Source organism: Poecile atricapillus, chromosome 13 (assembly GCF_030490865.1).
Source record: "Poecile atricapillus isolate bPoeAtr1 chromosome 13, bPoeAtr1.hap1, whole genome shotgun sequence".
Lineage (NCBI taxonomy): Eukaryota > Metazoa > Chordata > Aves > Passeriformes > Paridae > Poecile > Poecile atricapillus.
This window is the reverse complement of record NC_081261.1, coordinates 1,840,738-1,856,401: the sequence shown is the minus strand read 5'-3', so window position 1 is coordinate 1,856,401 and position 15,664 is coordinate 1,840,738. Positions and strand designations below refer to the sequence as shown.

The window sequence follows — 15,664 nt, the reverse complement described above, 5'->3', positions numbered from 1 at the left end:
CTAGGAAGAGGATGCCGAGCCTCTCCCTGCAGCCCCAGCCCTGCAAACAACCCCAAACCAGCAGGACCTGAAGGAGGGAGCGGATCCTGCTTTTTTTGCAGGGCTCAGAAATCCTCCCCGCGTTAGGCGGGGTTTGGGATGGGCTGTCTGCCCCTGCTTCCTCCGCGGCAGGGAGGGGGTTAAAGAAGCTCCTCTCCAGGCAGACCTGCTGCCCAGGGGAGGAGAGGACAAGCAGGAGTCAAGGTCAGGGGTCCGAGGCCCGTGTGCATCCTGCTCGCAGCCGCGCTGGAGCCGGGGGAGCAGGGGAGGAAGGGGAAATAGCGCAGCGGGGCCGGACGCGGCTGCCGGACAGCACAGCCCTTCCTCTGCCGGACACTTCCCACCCTTGGGCACCTGCCAGGCCAGCGTGGCCCTCCCACAGCCCATCACAGCATCGCAGGATGAACCAGCCTGGAAAAGACCTTTGAGATCATCATGTCCAACCCGTGACCCGACACCTCCTCATCAACTAAACCATGTCCAGGCTTCGTTAAACGCATCCAGGGACGGTGACTCCATCACCTCCCTGGGCAGATTCCAGTGCCCAATTATTCCTTGAGATAAGAATTTTTCCTGGTGTCCAACTGGCCTGGCTCAGACTCATCACCCCAAGGGAGACGCAGCTCTGTGCTGCGGCTGGGTGCCACCTCAGAGGTCCCAGCTTTCCTCCTGTGCTGGGGACAAGCAGAGGTGACAGATTCCCATCATGGAATGGTCCCCACGAGGCTGCCTCGGGAGCAGGGTGTTTGTGTCAGCATCATCCCTGGAAAAGTCCTCCGGGGCAGGGTTTTCCTCTGGGTGTGAGGGGAGTGCCGGGTGACACAGCAGCTGTGGCTGTCCCTGCCGTGCCCCACGTCCCCTCCTGTCCCCCCAGACTGCGCCGGCTGCAAGGAGGAGATCAAGCAGGGCCAGTCGCTGCTGGCCCTGGAGAAGCAGTGGCACGTCAGCTGCTTCAAGTGCCAAACGTGCGGGATCATCCTGACCGGCGAGTACATCAGCAAGTGAGTGCCGGCACTCCCGGGCTGGCCCCGGGGCTGGGCGGGTGGCGAGGGGCTCTCCTGCCACTCACCCCCTCTGTCCCTCTCCCAAGGGATGGCATCCCGTACTGCGAGTCCGACTACCACGCCCAGTTCGGCATCAAGTGCGAGACCTGTGACCGCTACATCAGTGGCCGTGTGCTGGAGGTGAGTCCGTGACAGGGACGTGCCCTGGGGAGGTGCCACCTTCCATCTCTGGGGGCCGTGGCTCGTCCTGCAGCAGCTCTGTCACAGCCTGACCGCCTTCTGGAGAGGGTGGGAGAGTGGAAACACCGCCGGACCTTGGATACTGGAGCTCGGGAACCAACCAGAGTCACAGCGCTCTGGAGGTGTGGGAACATCAGCCCCAAGCAGCTGCTGCCGTGCCCGGCTCTGGGTGTCCCCACACACATCCCTGTGCCGGCAGCCTGCCTGTTGCCTTGGAAACGCATCCCAAGGGACTGCAGCAGCTTTCCCTGGGCTCTGCTCCCCCTGGAACAACCCCTGGCACCGGAGCAGGGGGTCCCCTTCACTGGGGGAGGCTTTGCTGGGCACAGGAGCTGCTTTGGCAGAGCCAGGGAGGGATGCAGGGATTCCCCAGGGATCCCACTGCGGATGCAGGAGGTTTTGGGATGTGTTTTGGGCAGTGGTGGGGCTGCACAGCTGGGGAGGGATGGTTTTGGGGAAGGACAGAGGTCCATCACAAGGGTCCTTCCCATCTGGAAGTGATGTGTCCTCTCATGCTTTCCAGTCTAAGGGTAATTTAAAGGCTCAGGAAGCACAGTGAAGGAAGCCTGGTGTGATTTTTAGACTTTGTGATGGCACAGAGACACAGCAGTGCTGGAATTGTGCTCTGTCACTCCTGAGATTTCCCTTTCCACGTGGCTGAGCAGGAGGAAAGGGCTCCCACACCTCTGCCAGCCCCAGGTTGCAGTGACAGGAAAAACCAGAGGTACCAGGGCTCTGCAGGTGCTGTGGGCTGGGGTGGCAGTGGCTGTGTGAGTCTCCAGCCTGCTGAGAGCTGTCCCAGGATGTCCCCAGCCTGTTTCACTCACAGCCCCCAAGAAGGGCTCACCCTCCCTGGGAGCTCCAGCCTGCCCAAGGAAACTCTCCTGAAGCTGGAACAAATTTCCAGAAGCCTCCCAGCACCTCTGCCCTGCCTGGGGGAGCTGTGTGTGCCTGGGAAGGTTTTCTGCTGACTCCAGGCTCCAGCAGCAGCCCCAGCCCTGCTGGGATCATGAGCTCAGCACTGCAGCTGCTGCCCCAGGCCGGCTGCCCAGCACGAGTTCAGTGGTCAGCAAATCTGAACGGGGCAGGACAAAGCCCTGACACCAAATCCCTGCTGCCCTGGGCAGTGCCAGCCCCCAGGAGCCCTGTGCCAGGACAGAACATCCCCAGGCACCCCTGGGTGTGAGCAGGGTGCTGTTACCCAGTGTCAGAGGGGCAGGAGAGGAGCCAGAGGGGACCTGGGATTCCTGCTGTGAAATCATGGAATAGGTTGGGTTGGAAAAGACCTGAATGATCATCTCATTCCAACTCACCTCCCACTGTCCCAGGTTGCTCCAAGCCCCATCCAGCCTGGCCTGGGACACCTCCAGGGATGGCAGCCTGAGCTGCTCACCCTCCCTGGGATGTGCCTGCTCCCAGTGCTGAACCATCCAGGGGCTTTAATTGTCCTCTCTGTCCCAGTGTGAAATGGAAAGGGTGCCTTAAAATAATTTTAGGCATTCAGGAGCCTCCTGGTGCTCTCCTGGCAGCCTCCAGGCATTCCCAACTGCTCCAAGCTGCCCAGCCAGGCTTGGATGATTAATGAGTCTTTAAGGGACCCAAGTGATAAGGAGCAGGTCCCTTCCCTCCCAGCTCCACCAGCCTTGTACCAGCTGGAATAACAACCAGAATAAAAGGAACAAGGCTTGTGCATGGTTTGGAGGAGTTCTGGGTGTTGAGATATTGGGTGGCTTTTGGAGAAGGTGTGTGATGAAATGAAAGTTGGGAATGGGCTGGGACATTCCTGGGGGAGCAGCCAGCCTCCCTCCACATGGAATGGTTTGTGTTGGCACAGGATGTCCCTCCCTGCACTGTAAGGAAAGGAAGATGGGTCCAAACTCTCCAAACTCATCCTCCTGCCTGTCCTAAAACCTTCCACTCATTTTGGCATAAACTGGAGGGACTGACTGCCGTCTGCACCCCACAGACACTGAATTCCAGGCTGATTTTATGGGCAGCCCATGGGCAGCTTCTGTTACCCCTGCAGCAAATTTCCCATTGATCCTCCTGTTTCCAGCCCCCTCTATCACAACCCTCTTCTTCCTAAGCAAAAGCCTCATCTTCCCTCTGCCACCTTCAATTATTCTCCTTCTCTCAGTTTATTACAGGAGCAAAAAGTTCTTTAGGGTTGAGCTGTAACATCTCAGATTCCTCCTGCCCTGAGCTGGCTCCCAGCCCACACCTGAAATGCTGACAGACACTTGGAGCTCCCAATTTCGGCTGTTAGCCCTGTCAAAAGAGCCAAAGGAGCAGCCCAGCTTCTTCTCAGCTGGGGCAGAGCACTGAAACTGGAGCAGAGAAGGAGGAAAGTTCCTTTAGGGAGAGGAACTGGCAGTGATAGACAGGGAGGTCTTTGGAGTCCTTCTCCCTTTGCTGCTTCCCTGCTGTGACATCAAATTTGCTGTTTCTCTTCAAATCTGTGGGGAAAGAGCCTGGAGACGGTGCTGGCCATTCCCAGAGTGTCAGCTTTGTAGGGACACCATTCCCAGGGCTTTGGGACCTCCTGGCTCTGCTTGGTGCTGGGTGTTTCAAGGAGAGCAGAAGGTTCCTGCTCCGACTCGTAGCCGGTTGCAAACAGGGATGAAGCGCTCTCTGCTTTTCTCCATGGGATGTGGAGGTTCCCAAGGCCACCCCAGACAGTTTGTTCACCTGTCTGCAGCAGCGAGGGCTGGCAGGGTCCCTCAGGGATGGGGACAGGTGACCCTGTCCTGCTGTGCTCAGGGGCTCCTCTCTGCTCGCCCATGCAGGCAGGAGGGAAGCACTACCACCCCACCTGTGCCAGATGTGTGCGCTGCCACCAGATGTTCACAGAGGGAGAGGAGATGTACCTGACAGGTAGGGCTGGGACCAGCTGGGGGGAGTTTGGGGTTGGGTCCTTGTGGCTCTGTGTGTGCAGCAGTGCCAGAGGTCCCGCTCTGCGCTGCTCTCCGAGCCCTGTGTGCCAAAGTCTCCATGGAACCTTCCCTGCCATGCAGCTGGGAACTTCTTGTCTCCCTGCACACCTGGGCCAAGCTCTGCTCACTGCAGCCCAAAGGATGGAGCTGTTGTGGTGCCCCAAGTGTCACCCCAGTTTAACCAGCAGGAGCTGGTTGGGCCAGCCCAAATCCCGAGTTTGCTGTCCCAGCTGAGGTTTGGCCCCTGCCCTCGGTGCTCTGGAGCTGTTCCATCCCTTCTCAGGGACACCCAGTCCCCACTGCCCTGCAGTTCCCCTGGCAGTGCTGGAGGTGGCAGGGACATGGCAGGGGGGTTTCAGCCCGTGTGTGGGGCTGAAATGCTGTCCCTTTACTGCCTTGCAGGCTCTGAAGTGTGGCACCCCATCTGCAAGCAGGCAGCCAGAGCAGAGAAGAAGCTGAAGGTAGGCAGCAGGGTAAGGGGTGTCCTGAGAGGTGACACCTCCCATGTTCCATTGTCCTCCAGTCCCTGAACTGCTTTGGCACTGCCCACACCTGGAGTGGCTTCCTGAGGCTGCCCAGAGGATGATGGGTGGCCGTGGCTGAGGCTGTGGAAGTGAAATTCAGCCCCCAAACCAAGAGTTTGCCTGCTCAGGGGTCCCTCCGTGCCGTGCTCTCACCTGCCCTCCCCCTTTGTGCCTCCACAGCACAGAAGAACGTCAGAAACCTCCATCTCCCCCCCTGGCTCCAGCATCGGCTCCCCAAACCGTGTCATCTGCGTAAGTCCAGCCCTGCCCCTCGCCCAGGGCCCCAGGGACGGTGACAGCAGCTTCCAGTGCTGCTCTTCAGTGGGACAAGCCCAGAATTTGGGGCTGGAATGGACCAGTGCCCTTGTCCCAGCAGTGCCGTGCCACCAGTGCCATGGCACAGCTCAGGAGCGCTCCGAGGGGCACAGTCCTGCCCTCCCAGCTCCTCTGCCCTCCCTCTGCTGCCTCTCAGGCCTCTCCTCTTACCTGTCCCTGCTGCTGGGGTGACAGTGAGCTCTGTCTGCCCCGTGCTGCCTCCACACTGTGCGCTCCAGCCTTCCCTTCTCTCCTCTTCCTTTCCGTCTCTCTGTCTCTGTCTCTCCCTCTCCCTAGGCCAAAGTGGATAATGAGATCCTTAATTACAAAGACCTGGCAGCTCTTCCCAAGATTAAAGCCATCTATGAAGTGCAGCGTCCTGACCTCATTTCCTACGAGCCCTATCACAGATACACGTCGGATGAGACGCTGGAGAGATATAGCTATGGGGAGGTATTGAAATGCAGAAATCCCCTGCTGGGATGTGCAGCACTGGGCCCCAGTTTGGGGGAGAACTGTCTGGGGCTTTGTTCATGCCAGTGGGAATAGTGCAGGGAGGCAGGAGTGGGGCAGGACCTCTCCCAGAGGCGTGGGGAAGGTCTGTGATGGAGGTAAAGTGCTGCTGCTGTAGGGTCAGAGAGGTACCAGTGAGCCCAGGACATGTGCAGGGACAGACAGCGCTGTGTGAGAGGAGTGATGGGCAGGGAATTCACCCCTCACAGCCCTGAGCCTGGCTCCTGGCAGACAGTCCTGCAGCCCAGCCAGCACAGCACCTCTGGAGCACCTCTGGAGCACCTCTGGAGCACCTCTGGAGCAGGGCTGCCGTGCTGGGTGCTGGCCCTGCAGCCAGGGAAGGGGCTGGGGCAGGGCATTTCTGCAGGGCTGTGATGGGGGGATGCTGAGGCACTGGACTGTCCTGCCTGGCCAGCTGGGGCTGCTGGCTGAGCTCAGGGAGCCCATGGAAGGAGAGCAGCTCACACAGCTGGGGCACCTGAAGCGGTGCCGGGAGAGGATTTGGCAGCAGCATCTCTGACATCCCCATGCCCAGGGTTTGGCACAAGCCTGGTGTCCCACAGCCCGCCCAGGATGGTGCAGGCAGCGTGACCTCTGTGCCTCCCCTGTCCACAGAGGTGTCTGAGAGGTGACAGCTCTGCTGATCCCTCCTGCCAGTTCCTCTCCTGGCCAGGGGCTCCCTGCCCAGCGTCCTGCCCCAGTTCAGCTCTGGCTGTGCCACCAGTGCCCCTCACTGCTGAGAACGAGCTGCTGTGGGACCCCAGTCTGCCACTGCTCCTCTTTAACCCTGTGCTGTCTCTCTCTCTCTCTCTCTCTCTCTGTCTCTTTTTTCCTCCTCACTTTGCCTCCTGCCGCCTCCAGTCCCTGGGGACCCTCTCCCCATACTCACAGGTAATGTCCCTGTGGGCACTGGGGTTCTGTCACCTGCTGCTGCCACAGGCTGTCCCTCTGCCAGGGGCTCTGCTGATGGTCCCCCCGGGCTGCCCCAGGGTGTGGGGAGATGGGATGTGTGTCCTTCAGCGCCCAGAGAGAGCGGAATGGCCCCAGGGTGCAGCTTCTGCCCCGTGGAGGGAGACACCAGAACTGGGGACAACCTCCAGGCACAAAAGCTCTGCCTGGACACTGTCACCTGGTCCCAAAGCTGTGCCTTGGCAGGGGGGAGGCAGGGCGGGCCGGGGACCCCTCCATCCCCAGGGGACACAGCCCCTGGCCAGTGTCACACGCTGAGCACCTCCCGGGCTGCCCCAGGCAGGGGACCCCCATCCGAGGGACACCCCCTGCCAGCTCTAACCCCGCTCTCTCCACGCCTTCCCCGCCCCCAGGACATCTACGAGAGCTTTGACACGCGGCAGAGAAGAGCCTCCAGCCCTGGCTACATCGACTCCCCCACCTACAGCCGCCAGGGCATGTCCCCCACCATCCCCAGGTCCCCACACCATTTCTACCGCTCAGGTGAGGATTTCGCCTGCAACCCCAGCCTGAGCTGAGCTCAAGTGGAGAGAGGATCACAAAGATATCTCTGGGATTTCTGTGGTTCCTCACCCGGCGAGCAGCAGGAGGCCTGGGGTGGCCCACGGTGGGTGCAGTGCCCAGCTCTGCACATCCTCTGCCTCTCCAAACTCTTGGAGCCGCAAGCAGAGGCCGAGGGGGACTCAGGCACGAGCTGAGGCTCACGGAGGACGGGGTGGGAGGCAGGTGACCTCTGGTGAAGAGCCCTGAGCTGCGCTGGTGGCTGTGGCAGGGGTGCACAGGGAGCTCCTGGCACACGGGCATGCAGCACACCCCGGAGCATGGCAGGGGAGCAGTGCCATGGCAGGGGAGCAGTGCCATGGCAGGGGAGCAGTGCCAGTGCCATGGCAGGGGAGCAGAGCCAGTGCCATGGCAGGGGAGCAGTGCCAGTGCCATGCAGCAGTGCCAGTGCCATGGCAGGGGAGCAGTGCCAGTGCCATGGCAGGGGAGCAGTGCCAGTGCCATGGCAGGGGAGCAGTGCCATGGCAGGGGAGCAGTGCCAGTGCCATGGCAGGGGAGCAGTGCCAGTGCCATGGCAGGGGAGCAGTGCCATGGCAGGGGAGCAGTGCCAGTGCCATGGCAGGGGAGCAGTGCCATGGCAGGGGAGCAGTGCCAGTGCCATGGCAGGGGAGCAGTGCCATGGCAGGGGAGCAGTGCCAGTGCCATGGCAGGGGAGCAGTGCCATGGCAGGGGAGCAGTGCCAGTGCCATGGCAGGGGAGCAGTGCCAGTGCCATGGCAGGGGAGCAGTGCCATGGCAGGGGAGCAGTGCCAGTGCCATGGCAGGGGAGCAGTGCCATGGCAGGGGAGCAGTGCCATGGCAGCAGTGCCAGTGCCATGGCAGGGGAGCAGTGCCAGTGCCATGGCAGGGGAGCAGTGCCAGTGCCATGCAGCAGTGCCAGTGCCATGGCAGGGGAGCAGTGCCAGTGCCATGGCAGGGGAGCAGTGCCAGTGCCATGGCAGGGGAGCAGTGCCAGTGCCATGCAGCAGTGCCAGTGCCATGGCAGGGGAGCAGCGCCTGGGCTGTCTCCTGTGCTCTGGGGCTGTGCAGGAAGGACTGGAACGCTCTGAGCTCACTGAGAGCCCCGCTGCACCGCCAAGGGCTCATCACCGCCTGCTCTGAGCACGCTGGGCTGTCCCGGCAGGGCTGCCCGGAGGTTCCTCCGCATCCCGGCCGCTCCGGAGATGCTGGAAATCTCCCCCCGCTCCATCACTGCCTCTCCCGGAGCGCAGCCCTGAGCACGTCCCCGTCACCCCCCGCCTCTCACACAGCCCCTGCCGTTCTAACACCGCTGCATTTAACACCCATTTTCTTCTGCCTCTTGTTCTCTCTCTCGGTCACTCACGGCTGCTTCTGCTCGGCCCCGCGTAGGCACCGAGAGCGGGCGCAGCTCCCCCTACTATAGCCAGTTAGATGTGAGGTCCTCCACTCCAACCTCATACCAAGCGCCCAAGCATTTCCACATCCCAGGTAGGCTCCGGAGCCCCCCGCTGCCAGGGGAGCGCCGTGTCCGTGGCATGCCCGCATGTGCCGTCCCCGCTGTGTCGCATGCCTCGCTCCGCCGCCTGCCTAGAGCCAGCTGGCAGCAGGATCTACCCGTGGTAGAGGCCATCCATAAACAGGACCTACGGCTTGAACCCTCCTCCTTGTCCCCCCTTGTCACCACCCGGAGCTCCCAGAGGCGCCCGGAGTCTGCTTGATCCTTGCAACATCCCTCTTCTTCCTCTTCCCTGCCCTCCCTCCACTCTCCACACGAGGATGAGTCCCCTGGTGAGACCCTGTCCCCAGGATCAGCAGCCGGAGCGGGTGTGCCAGAGGCGTTTCCACACCCATCCGCTACAGATGACTATTTTATACCCCCCTAGGGCCCGCCGCTCCCTCCCCCCAGAGTCTTCTGGGCTTGCCAGATGCCTGCTCCCCTTCTGCAGGGATTGCAGGGGGCCACCAGGTAAGGGCCACCACCCGCTCCCGGCCACGCAGAGCCCACGGGGACGGGGACGGAGCGGGCAGGACGGGAGAGTGGGTTGGGAAGCAGGCAGAGCTGCCCATCACCCCTCGCCGGGGTCACAACCCCGCACCGTCCACTCGCCTCTTGGCATCTCCCCGTGCCCCCAAAAGCGTGGCACCCTCGCCCGGAGCATCGCTGATGCCCTGAGGACACCCGGAGGCTCCCCCAGCTCCTCTCCCATCCCATCCCAGCCCTGCCCTCCCGCTGCCGCTCGGTGGTTTATGGATGGCCCCGTCCCTGCTCCGCCTGCTCCAGCGCCAGGCTCCGGCTCGCTTTTCCCTCCCGACTCGCTCTTTTCTCTCTCTGCTGCGGAAAGAGGCTTTGGCTGCTCTTGGCTCTCCGCAGGTAGCTCGCAGGCGGCTCTCGCAGGTGCCGGCAGCCAGAGAAGGGCCGGGTGCCCGGTGGCAGCTGTGCCCGGCTGTGCCCGGCTGTGCCCGGCTGTGCCCGGCTGTGCCCGGCTGTCAGGCTGTGCCCGGCTGTGCCCGGCTGTGCCCGGCTGTGCCCGGCCGTCAGGCTGTGCCCGGCTCTGCCCGGCTGTGCCCGGCTGTCAGGCTGTGCCCGGCTGTGCCCGGCTGTGCCCAGCTGTGCCCGGCTGGCAGCTGTGCCCGGCTGTGCCCGGCTGTGCCCGGCTATGCCCGGCTGTGCCCGGCTGTCAGGCTGTGCCCGGCTGTGCCCGGCTGTACCCGGCTGTGCCCGGCTGTGCCCGGCTGTGCCCGGCTGTCAGGCTGTGCCCGGCTGTCAGGCTGTGCCCGGCTGTGCCCGGCTGTGCCCGGCTGTGCCCGGCTGTGCCCGGCGGTCAGGCTGTGCCCGTCGCCCCGTGCATGCTGTGGGCGCTCACTGCATGTCCTGTCACGGCCTGGGCAGCCAGGATCGTGCTCCTGTGCCCGTGCCGCCGGCCCGGAGCCCTGCCGGGCCACTCGAGAGCCCGGAGGCGCTTGTGTGATGGAAACGTGGCTTAGGGCTCCTGCAGGAGCCGTGTCCTGTGCGCTCGCAGCCCGCACTGACCTCCCTTTTCCCCTTCTTCCCTTTCTCTCTCTCTTCTCCCACCAGCTGCTGGAGAGAGCAACATCTACAGGAAGCCTCCCATCTACAAGCGCCACGGTAGGTGTGGCTGCTGTGTCCCTGTCCCCGTGTCACCCCGGGGAGGGGCCCGGCGTGTGCAGGGGCTGCCCGGGAGATGGGGCTGGCATCAAGCTTTGGGTGCTGGGCTTTGGTGGGATGCTCTGGGCAGCAGGGTGGGTGCAGTGGGGACAGGTGTGACTTGGGACCCTGTCCCTGCTGTGAGAGGTGGAGCAAAGGCTGGCAGTGACACCAGGGATAGCTGTGGAACGGGGAGCAGGGGAGTCAGAGCAGCCTCGGAAAAGGGATGAAAAAAGCAATTTGCAGTTTCACACGCAGCCCTGGAGAAAAATCCCAGCCCATCCTGGGGTGGCGGTTCCAGTGTGAAACTTCGGGGCGTTGCAGCTTGGGGAGGGTGTCTGGTGGCTCTCAGTGTCTGTCTGGTGGCTCTCAGTGTTTGGTGGCTCTCAGTGTTTGGTGGCTCTCAGCGGGGCTGCCTTGCACTGTCCCCTCTTGTTTCTGCTCCCGGAGGGACAGCAGCTCCCCCTGAGCAGTAACCGTGTCTCCTCTCTCTCCCCGGGCTCTCCCCTCCCTCCTGCCCAATTCCCACCGCCTGCTGCTGCCTGCTCCTGCTGCTGTAAGTACCTGCTGGGTCCCCAGAGGTGGTGGGATGGCTCTGCCACCTCCTGTCCCTGCTGCTCCTTCCCCTGTGCCTCCCCTGGCCTCTGGTGCAGCAGAGCTCCCCGCTGGGCTCCCCCGTGTGCTGTTGAGGCTCTGTCCCCATCCTGAGCGCTCTGTGTGTCCCTGCCATCAGGACCAAGCCCTGCCAGAGCCCCTCTGCTCCCCCCACCTTTCCCTGGCAGAACCCGGAGAGCCCCGTCCCTGCTGGCTCTGACCTTCCTCCATCCCCTCTGTCACCTCCTGGGGACAGGGCAGCGCGGGGAGCCCGGTGGCACTGCTGGCACTGGGATGAGCACGGTGCAGGAGCCAGAACTTGTGGCACAGTGAGCTCTCAGCCATTTGGGTCCTTCCCAGCCCCATCAGTGACATCCCCTGCTTGTCACTGTCCCCACCGCCTGCCTCAGCACCCCTGAGGAGGTGTCAGCAGTGGGAAAACTGATTATTCTGTCCCAGACACAAATCCCTGGGGAGGGAAGAGGATTTGCCTTCATTTGGGGTGGATCTCTGCAGATCCTCACCTTGGCTCTGCCCGCTCCTTTTGCAGACAACCCCTCTGCAGCCACGAAAAGCAAAACCAGCGAGGACATCGCACAGTCCTCCAAGTACAGCCCTGCCTACTCCCCCGATCCCTACTACCACTCCGAGTCGGAATACTGGTCCTTCCAAGGCTCTCCCAAAGGTAACAAATTCCCCTTGGGCTGGGAGAAAGGGAAACACATTCCTGACTCCAAATTTTCTGGGAGGAAACCTCGTTTTGAGCTGGGTCTGGACAGAAAAGTGGGGTCGGGCTGAGATACCTGCCAAGGTGACCCCAAAACCCAAGGAGTCTGTGGGAGCCAACTGTCCCCATGTGGTTGGGGACATCCTCCTCCCTGCCTGCCCCCACTTCTGTCCCCACCTGACCCCTGGTGTCTCCTTTCAGCTCCCAGAGCCCGGAGGTTCTCGTCAGGGGGTGAGGAGGATGGGTACGACCGGGGCATGCACAAGGTGAGTGTGAGGGCACAGAGCCAGCACCAAACCGTCCCCAGCTCAGCCCAGCTCTGCCACCCGAGAAGGTGCCACCACCATCCCTGCTCCTGCCATCTGTCCCCTCCTGGCCAGCCCCACGTGGGCTCTGAAGGAGCGGGAGAGCATCCCCTTGCCGAGACACCCCCACCCCAGCACCTCATCCTCAGGAAGTGCCAGGGGCTGCTGTGCCCTTCCACGATGTGCCAGAGAGGGCTGGGCAGGGAAAGGAAGAGTGCAAAGTGGCTTTTTCCCTGCTGCCAGATCCAGAGTGGCATCGGGAGGCTGATCCTGAGGGAGGAGATGAAGGCTCGGTCCAACTCCTACGCAGACCCCTGGACACCCCCTCGCAGCTCGGCCAGCAGCAGAGAGGCGCTGCACACAGCGGGCTACGAGGGCTCCCTCAATGGCTGTAAGGCTGTCCCTCTGTCCCTCTGTCCCCCTGTCCCTCTGTCCCTCTGTCCCAGCCCCTCGGGAAGTCTGAGGGGTGGAGAGAGAAGAACGGGATGAGGAAAGGGGTGATGAGAGGTGCTGGCCATGGAGCCGGGCTCGGGAGGGTCTTTTCCTCTCTGGAGGGCTCCATCCATTCCCTGTGCCCCAGCTGGGGTGGGGCATTGCCCAGTGGTGTCTGGGCAGCCTGGGAGTGCCTCGTGGGACAGCTGAAGGATCCCTTGGGGATGTGGCAGCACAGCCAAGATCACAGCCAGGGTTGCTGTGACCTGTTCTGGACTGGCACCTCTGGGAGTTCCTGGCACCCCAGAGCTGCCTCGCTTGTGCTGCTCCTCTCACAGAGCCCCCAGGGCACCCAGCCCTGCCCCTGGGGACACAGGGGGGACACTGCAGAGCCTGGCAGCACAGATGGCCCTGTGCAGTCCATGCTCTCCTTCCTCACATCTGCCCTCACAGAGCTGTTTGGGGATGCTCAGGGCACCCCTGAGCCCCGTGGGAGCTCCTGGGAGCCCCAAGGAGGATCTGTGGGGCTGGGAATGGGCAGCTCTGCATGGCATGAGGTGCTTGGCCCTCCCTGACAGCCGCCTCTGCTCTCCTTGCAGCTCCCCGAAGCCACTACCTGGCCGACAGCGGTGAGTGCCTGACCTGAGCCCTGCCCAGCCCGAGCTGGAGGAGCTGCTGGGACCAGGGAGGGGACAAGGGAAGCACAGAGGGAGCCCTGGCAAGCCTGGGTTAGGATAGAGCTGAAACAGGGCAGGGAGGATGAGTCAGGGAAGCTGAGAGTGGAGAATGTGTTGCTCTGAAAGGTGAGGTTGTCAGGCTGCCACAGGAGAGGGATTTTGGGGAGAGGAATATCAGCACGGGAGGAAGGCAGGCTGGAAATGAGCTGGAGCTGGAAGGAGGCAGAGCTGGGAGCACAGAGACAGAGGGTGGTCTGGTGGGGGCTGTCCTGGGGGGGTGTGGGGCTCATTCCTGCTTCTTCCCTGATGCCCCTTGGTGGTTCTTTGCAGATCCCCTCATTTCTAAGTCAGCCTCCCTTCCTGCCTACAGGAGGAATGGGCTGCACAGGGTGAGTGCCTCCTGCTGCTGCCAGGCATTTCCCATTCTCCCAGGCATTCCCATTTCTCCCAGGGATTCCCCATTCTCCCAGGCATTCCCATTTTCCCAGGCATTCCCATTCTCCCAGACATTCCCCATTTCTCCCAGGCATTCCTCATTTCTCCCAGACATTCCCATTTCTCCCAGACATTCTCATTTCTCCCAGGCATTCCCCATTCTCCCAGGCATTCCTCATTTCTCCCAGACATTCCCATTTCTCCCAGACATTCCCATTTCTCCCAGGCATTCCCCATTCTCCCAGACATTCCCCATTTCTCCCAGGCATTCCTCATTTCTCCCAGACATTCCCATTTCTCCCAGACATTCCCATTTCTCCCAAGCATTCCCATTCTCCCAGGCATTCCCATTTCTCCCAGACATTCCCCATTCTCCCAGGCACCTCCAAGCCCCCAGAGCTCCCTTTCCATCTCTGGGATATTCTCTTTTCCCCTTCTCTGCACCCCTGCTGCCACTGCTGTCCTGTGCACCCTTGTTGGGATCCAAAATGCCCTGTCCAGGCAGTGCCTGCCCTGTAACTCCCACGGGGTGATTTCCAGAGGGATGCTGGTGCTGCTTTCCAGCAGAAGAGCTTTGCTTTATATCCTGGGCTCGGGGTTGCTTGGGATCAGGATTTCTGCTCCTGTCTCCATGTGAACTCTTATCCTGGGTGGGGAACCTCGGTGTCCTCCCTTAGGGACGTGGGAGGTGTCACCTGGGGTGCCTGGGGGAGCCTCCCTCTCACTGCCCCCTCTGTCCTCCCCTCCTGCAGCCTCCCAGCGCGGAGCTTTTCCACTACGACAGCACCAACGCCGTCAACTGGGGGATGCGAGGTGAGGGGGACACGGGGCTGGGGACCCTGCAGGTGCCCTGGGGGAGATGCTGGGGGGCTGCCAGGGAGAATGGGGGGGATATGGGCAGCACTGGGGGGAGGGTGGTGACAGCAGAGGGGTCAGGGTGGCTCAGGCTCGCTTTTTTCTCTCCCCACAGAGTACAAGGTAAGACCCTTCTGCTGCAAGGAGCGGCCACCAGGCAGAGGTGGGAGTCCCAGGGATGTGTCCATGTGTCCCCAGGCTCTCCAGAGGGAAGACCTTTGTTCCCCTCCATCCTCCACCTGACAGCCCCATCCCAGGGCTGTGGGGCTCAGAGCAGAGTCCCTCCCCTCCTGCCAGGTCCCAGGTGCTTGGGACAATGTTTGCTGAGCAGAATTGTCCCCGGGTGAGGAACAGAGAAGGGGTTTGTGCTGCTGGTTTCCTGCTCACGCTCCTGCCTGGGTCATTCCTGGCTTTGCAGAGTGAGCAGGTTATTCCAGAGCACCGTGGAGATTCTGGGTGGATCAGAGCCACCCTGAGAGCAATTCCCACCTCTCCTTGTCCCATCCAAGCCCTGGAGTCAGCTGTGCCACCCAAACCCTTGCCCTCATTCCCAAGTGTGCCCTGAGTGTCTCGTGGCTGCCCCACGTGTCCCTGTCCCCCTGCAGATCTACCCCTACGAGCTGCTCCTGGTGAAGACCAGGGGGAGGAACCAGCTGCCCAAAGATGTGGACAGGACTCGGTTAGAGGTGAGAAGAGCTCTTTTCACTGAGGACTATCAGGGCACAGAGGGACCCGATGCCAGGGGGTGCCCCTGGCACTCAGCATGTGGGGCTCGTGGCTGTGTGAGGAGCATCCCCACATCTGCTCAGGAGCACACGAGTGCCAGGGCACTGTCCCAGTGCTCCTGCTGCCCCCCTGGCTGGGCAGAGCTGTCCCCTGTGCCTTTGGCAGGGGCAGGAGGGAGGCAGTGCTCCCCTTTCCCGAGGGGGCTCCTGTCACCCCGCTGTCCCAGCGGGCAGGGGATGCCCTCACCCCTCTGCTCAGCCCTGGAACGTGCCCAGCTCTGGCCCAGCCTCCCATTTCTCCCCAGAGACATCTGTCCCAGGAGGAATTCTACCAGATCTTCGGGATGACCATGGCCGAGTTCGACCGCCTGGCGCTGTGGAAGAGGAACGAGCTGAAGAAGCAGGCCCGGCTGTTTTAAATGCAGTGCACTATAAATATATACATACCTATAAATATATACATAGAGAGATCTCTATATTGCAGCTCTGTATGATTCTCGGGGTTGTACAGGGCACAGGGGCCCTCTCTGCACCCCTGAGAGTGAATTGGAGTCTTGCAGATCGTTTGATGCTCTGTGTTTCCTTTTCCAACCTGATTTCTGTATCGATGCCTGGCTTCTCCCAGACTCTGCTGCCCCTCAGGGACACGAGGGGAGGATTTTCCTGCTGCAGAGAGCAGGGTTTTGGGAT

The 15,664-nt window shown here is 61.9% G+C and overlaps 1 protein-coding gene across 4 annotated transcripts in view; it reads left to right on the top strand.

Annotated features, from left to right (window-relative positions):
* Positions 1–15,444, top strand: part of ABLIM3 (actin binding LIM protein family member 3) — a 45,607-nt gene extending 30,163 nt beyond the window's left edge. The window contains exons 5-23 of one of the 4 annotated variants that reach the window (XM_058848458.1): positions 914–1,040; positions 1,130–1,223; positions 4,070–4,157; positions 4,619–4,677; positions 4,921–4,992; positions 5,353–5,508; positions 6,430–6,459; positions 6,891–7,020; positions 8,448–8,546; positions 10,135–10,185; positions 11,369–11,503; positions 11,747–11,811; positions 12,094–12,241; positions 12,882–12,911; positions 13,290–13,348; positions 14,147–14,207; positions 14,365–14,372; positions 14,855–14,935; positions 15,280–15,444. In XM_058848458.1, the coding sequence (XP_058704441.1) occupies positions 914–1,040; positions 1,130–1,223; positions 4,070–4,157; positions 4,619–4,677; positions 4,921–4,992; positions 5,353–5,508; positions 6,430–6,459; positions 6,891–7,020; positions 8,448–8,546; positions 10,135–10,185; positions 11,369–11,503; positions 11,747–11,811; positions 12,094–12,241; positions 12,882–12,911; positions 13,290–13,348; positions 14,147–14,207; positions 14,365–14,372; positions 14,855–14,935; positions 15,280–15,393 (1,607 nt within the window). In that variant the 3' untranslated portion in view covers positions 15,394–15,444. Of the gene's footprint in view, positions 1–913; positions 1,041–1,129; positions 1,224–4,069; positions 4,158–4,618; positions 4,678–4,920; positions 4,993–5,352; positions 5,509–6,429; positions 6,460–6,890; positions 7,021–8,447; positions 8,547–10,134; positions 10,186–11,368; positions 11,504–11,746; positions 11,812–12,093; positions 12,242–12,881; positions 12,912–13,289; positions 13,349–14,146; positions 14,208–14,364; positions 14,936–15,279 lie in introns of all 4 variants that reach the window. The other 3 variants (XR_009278619.1, XR_009278620.1, XR_009278621.1) reach the window with 3 other exon arrangements.
* Positions 15,445–15,664: the final 220 nt, after the last annotated feature.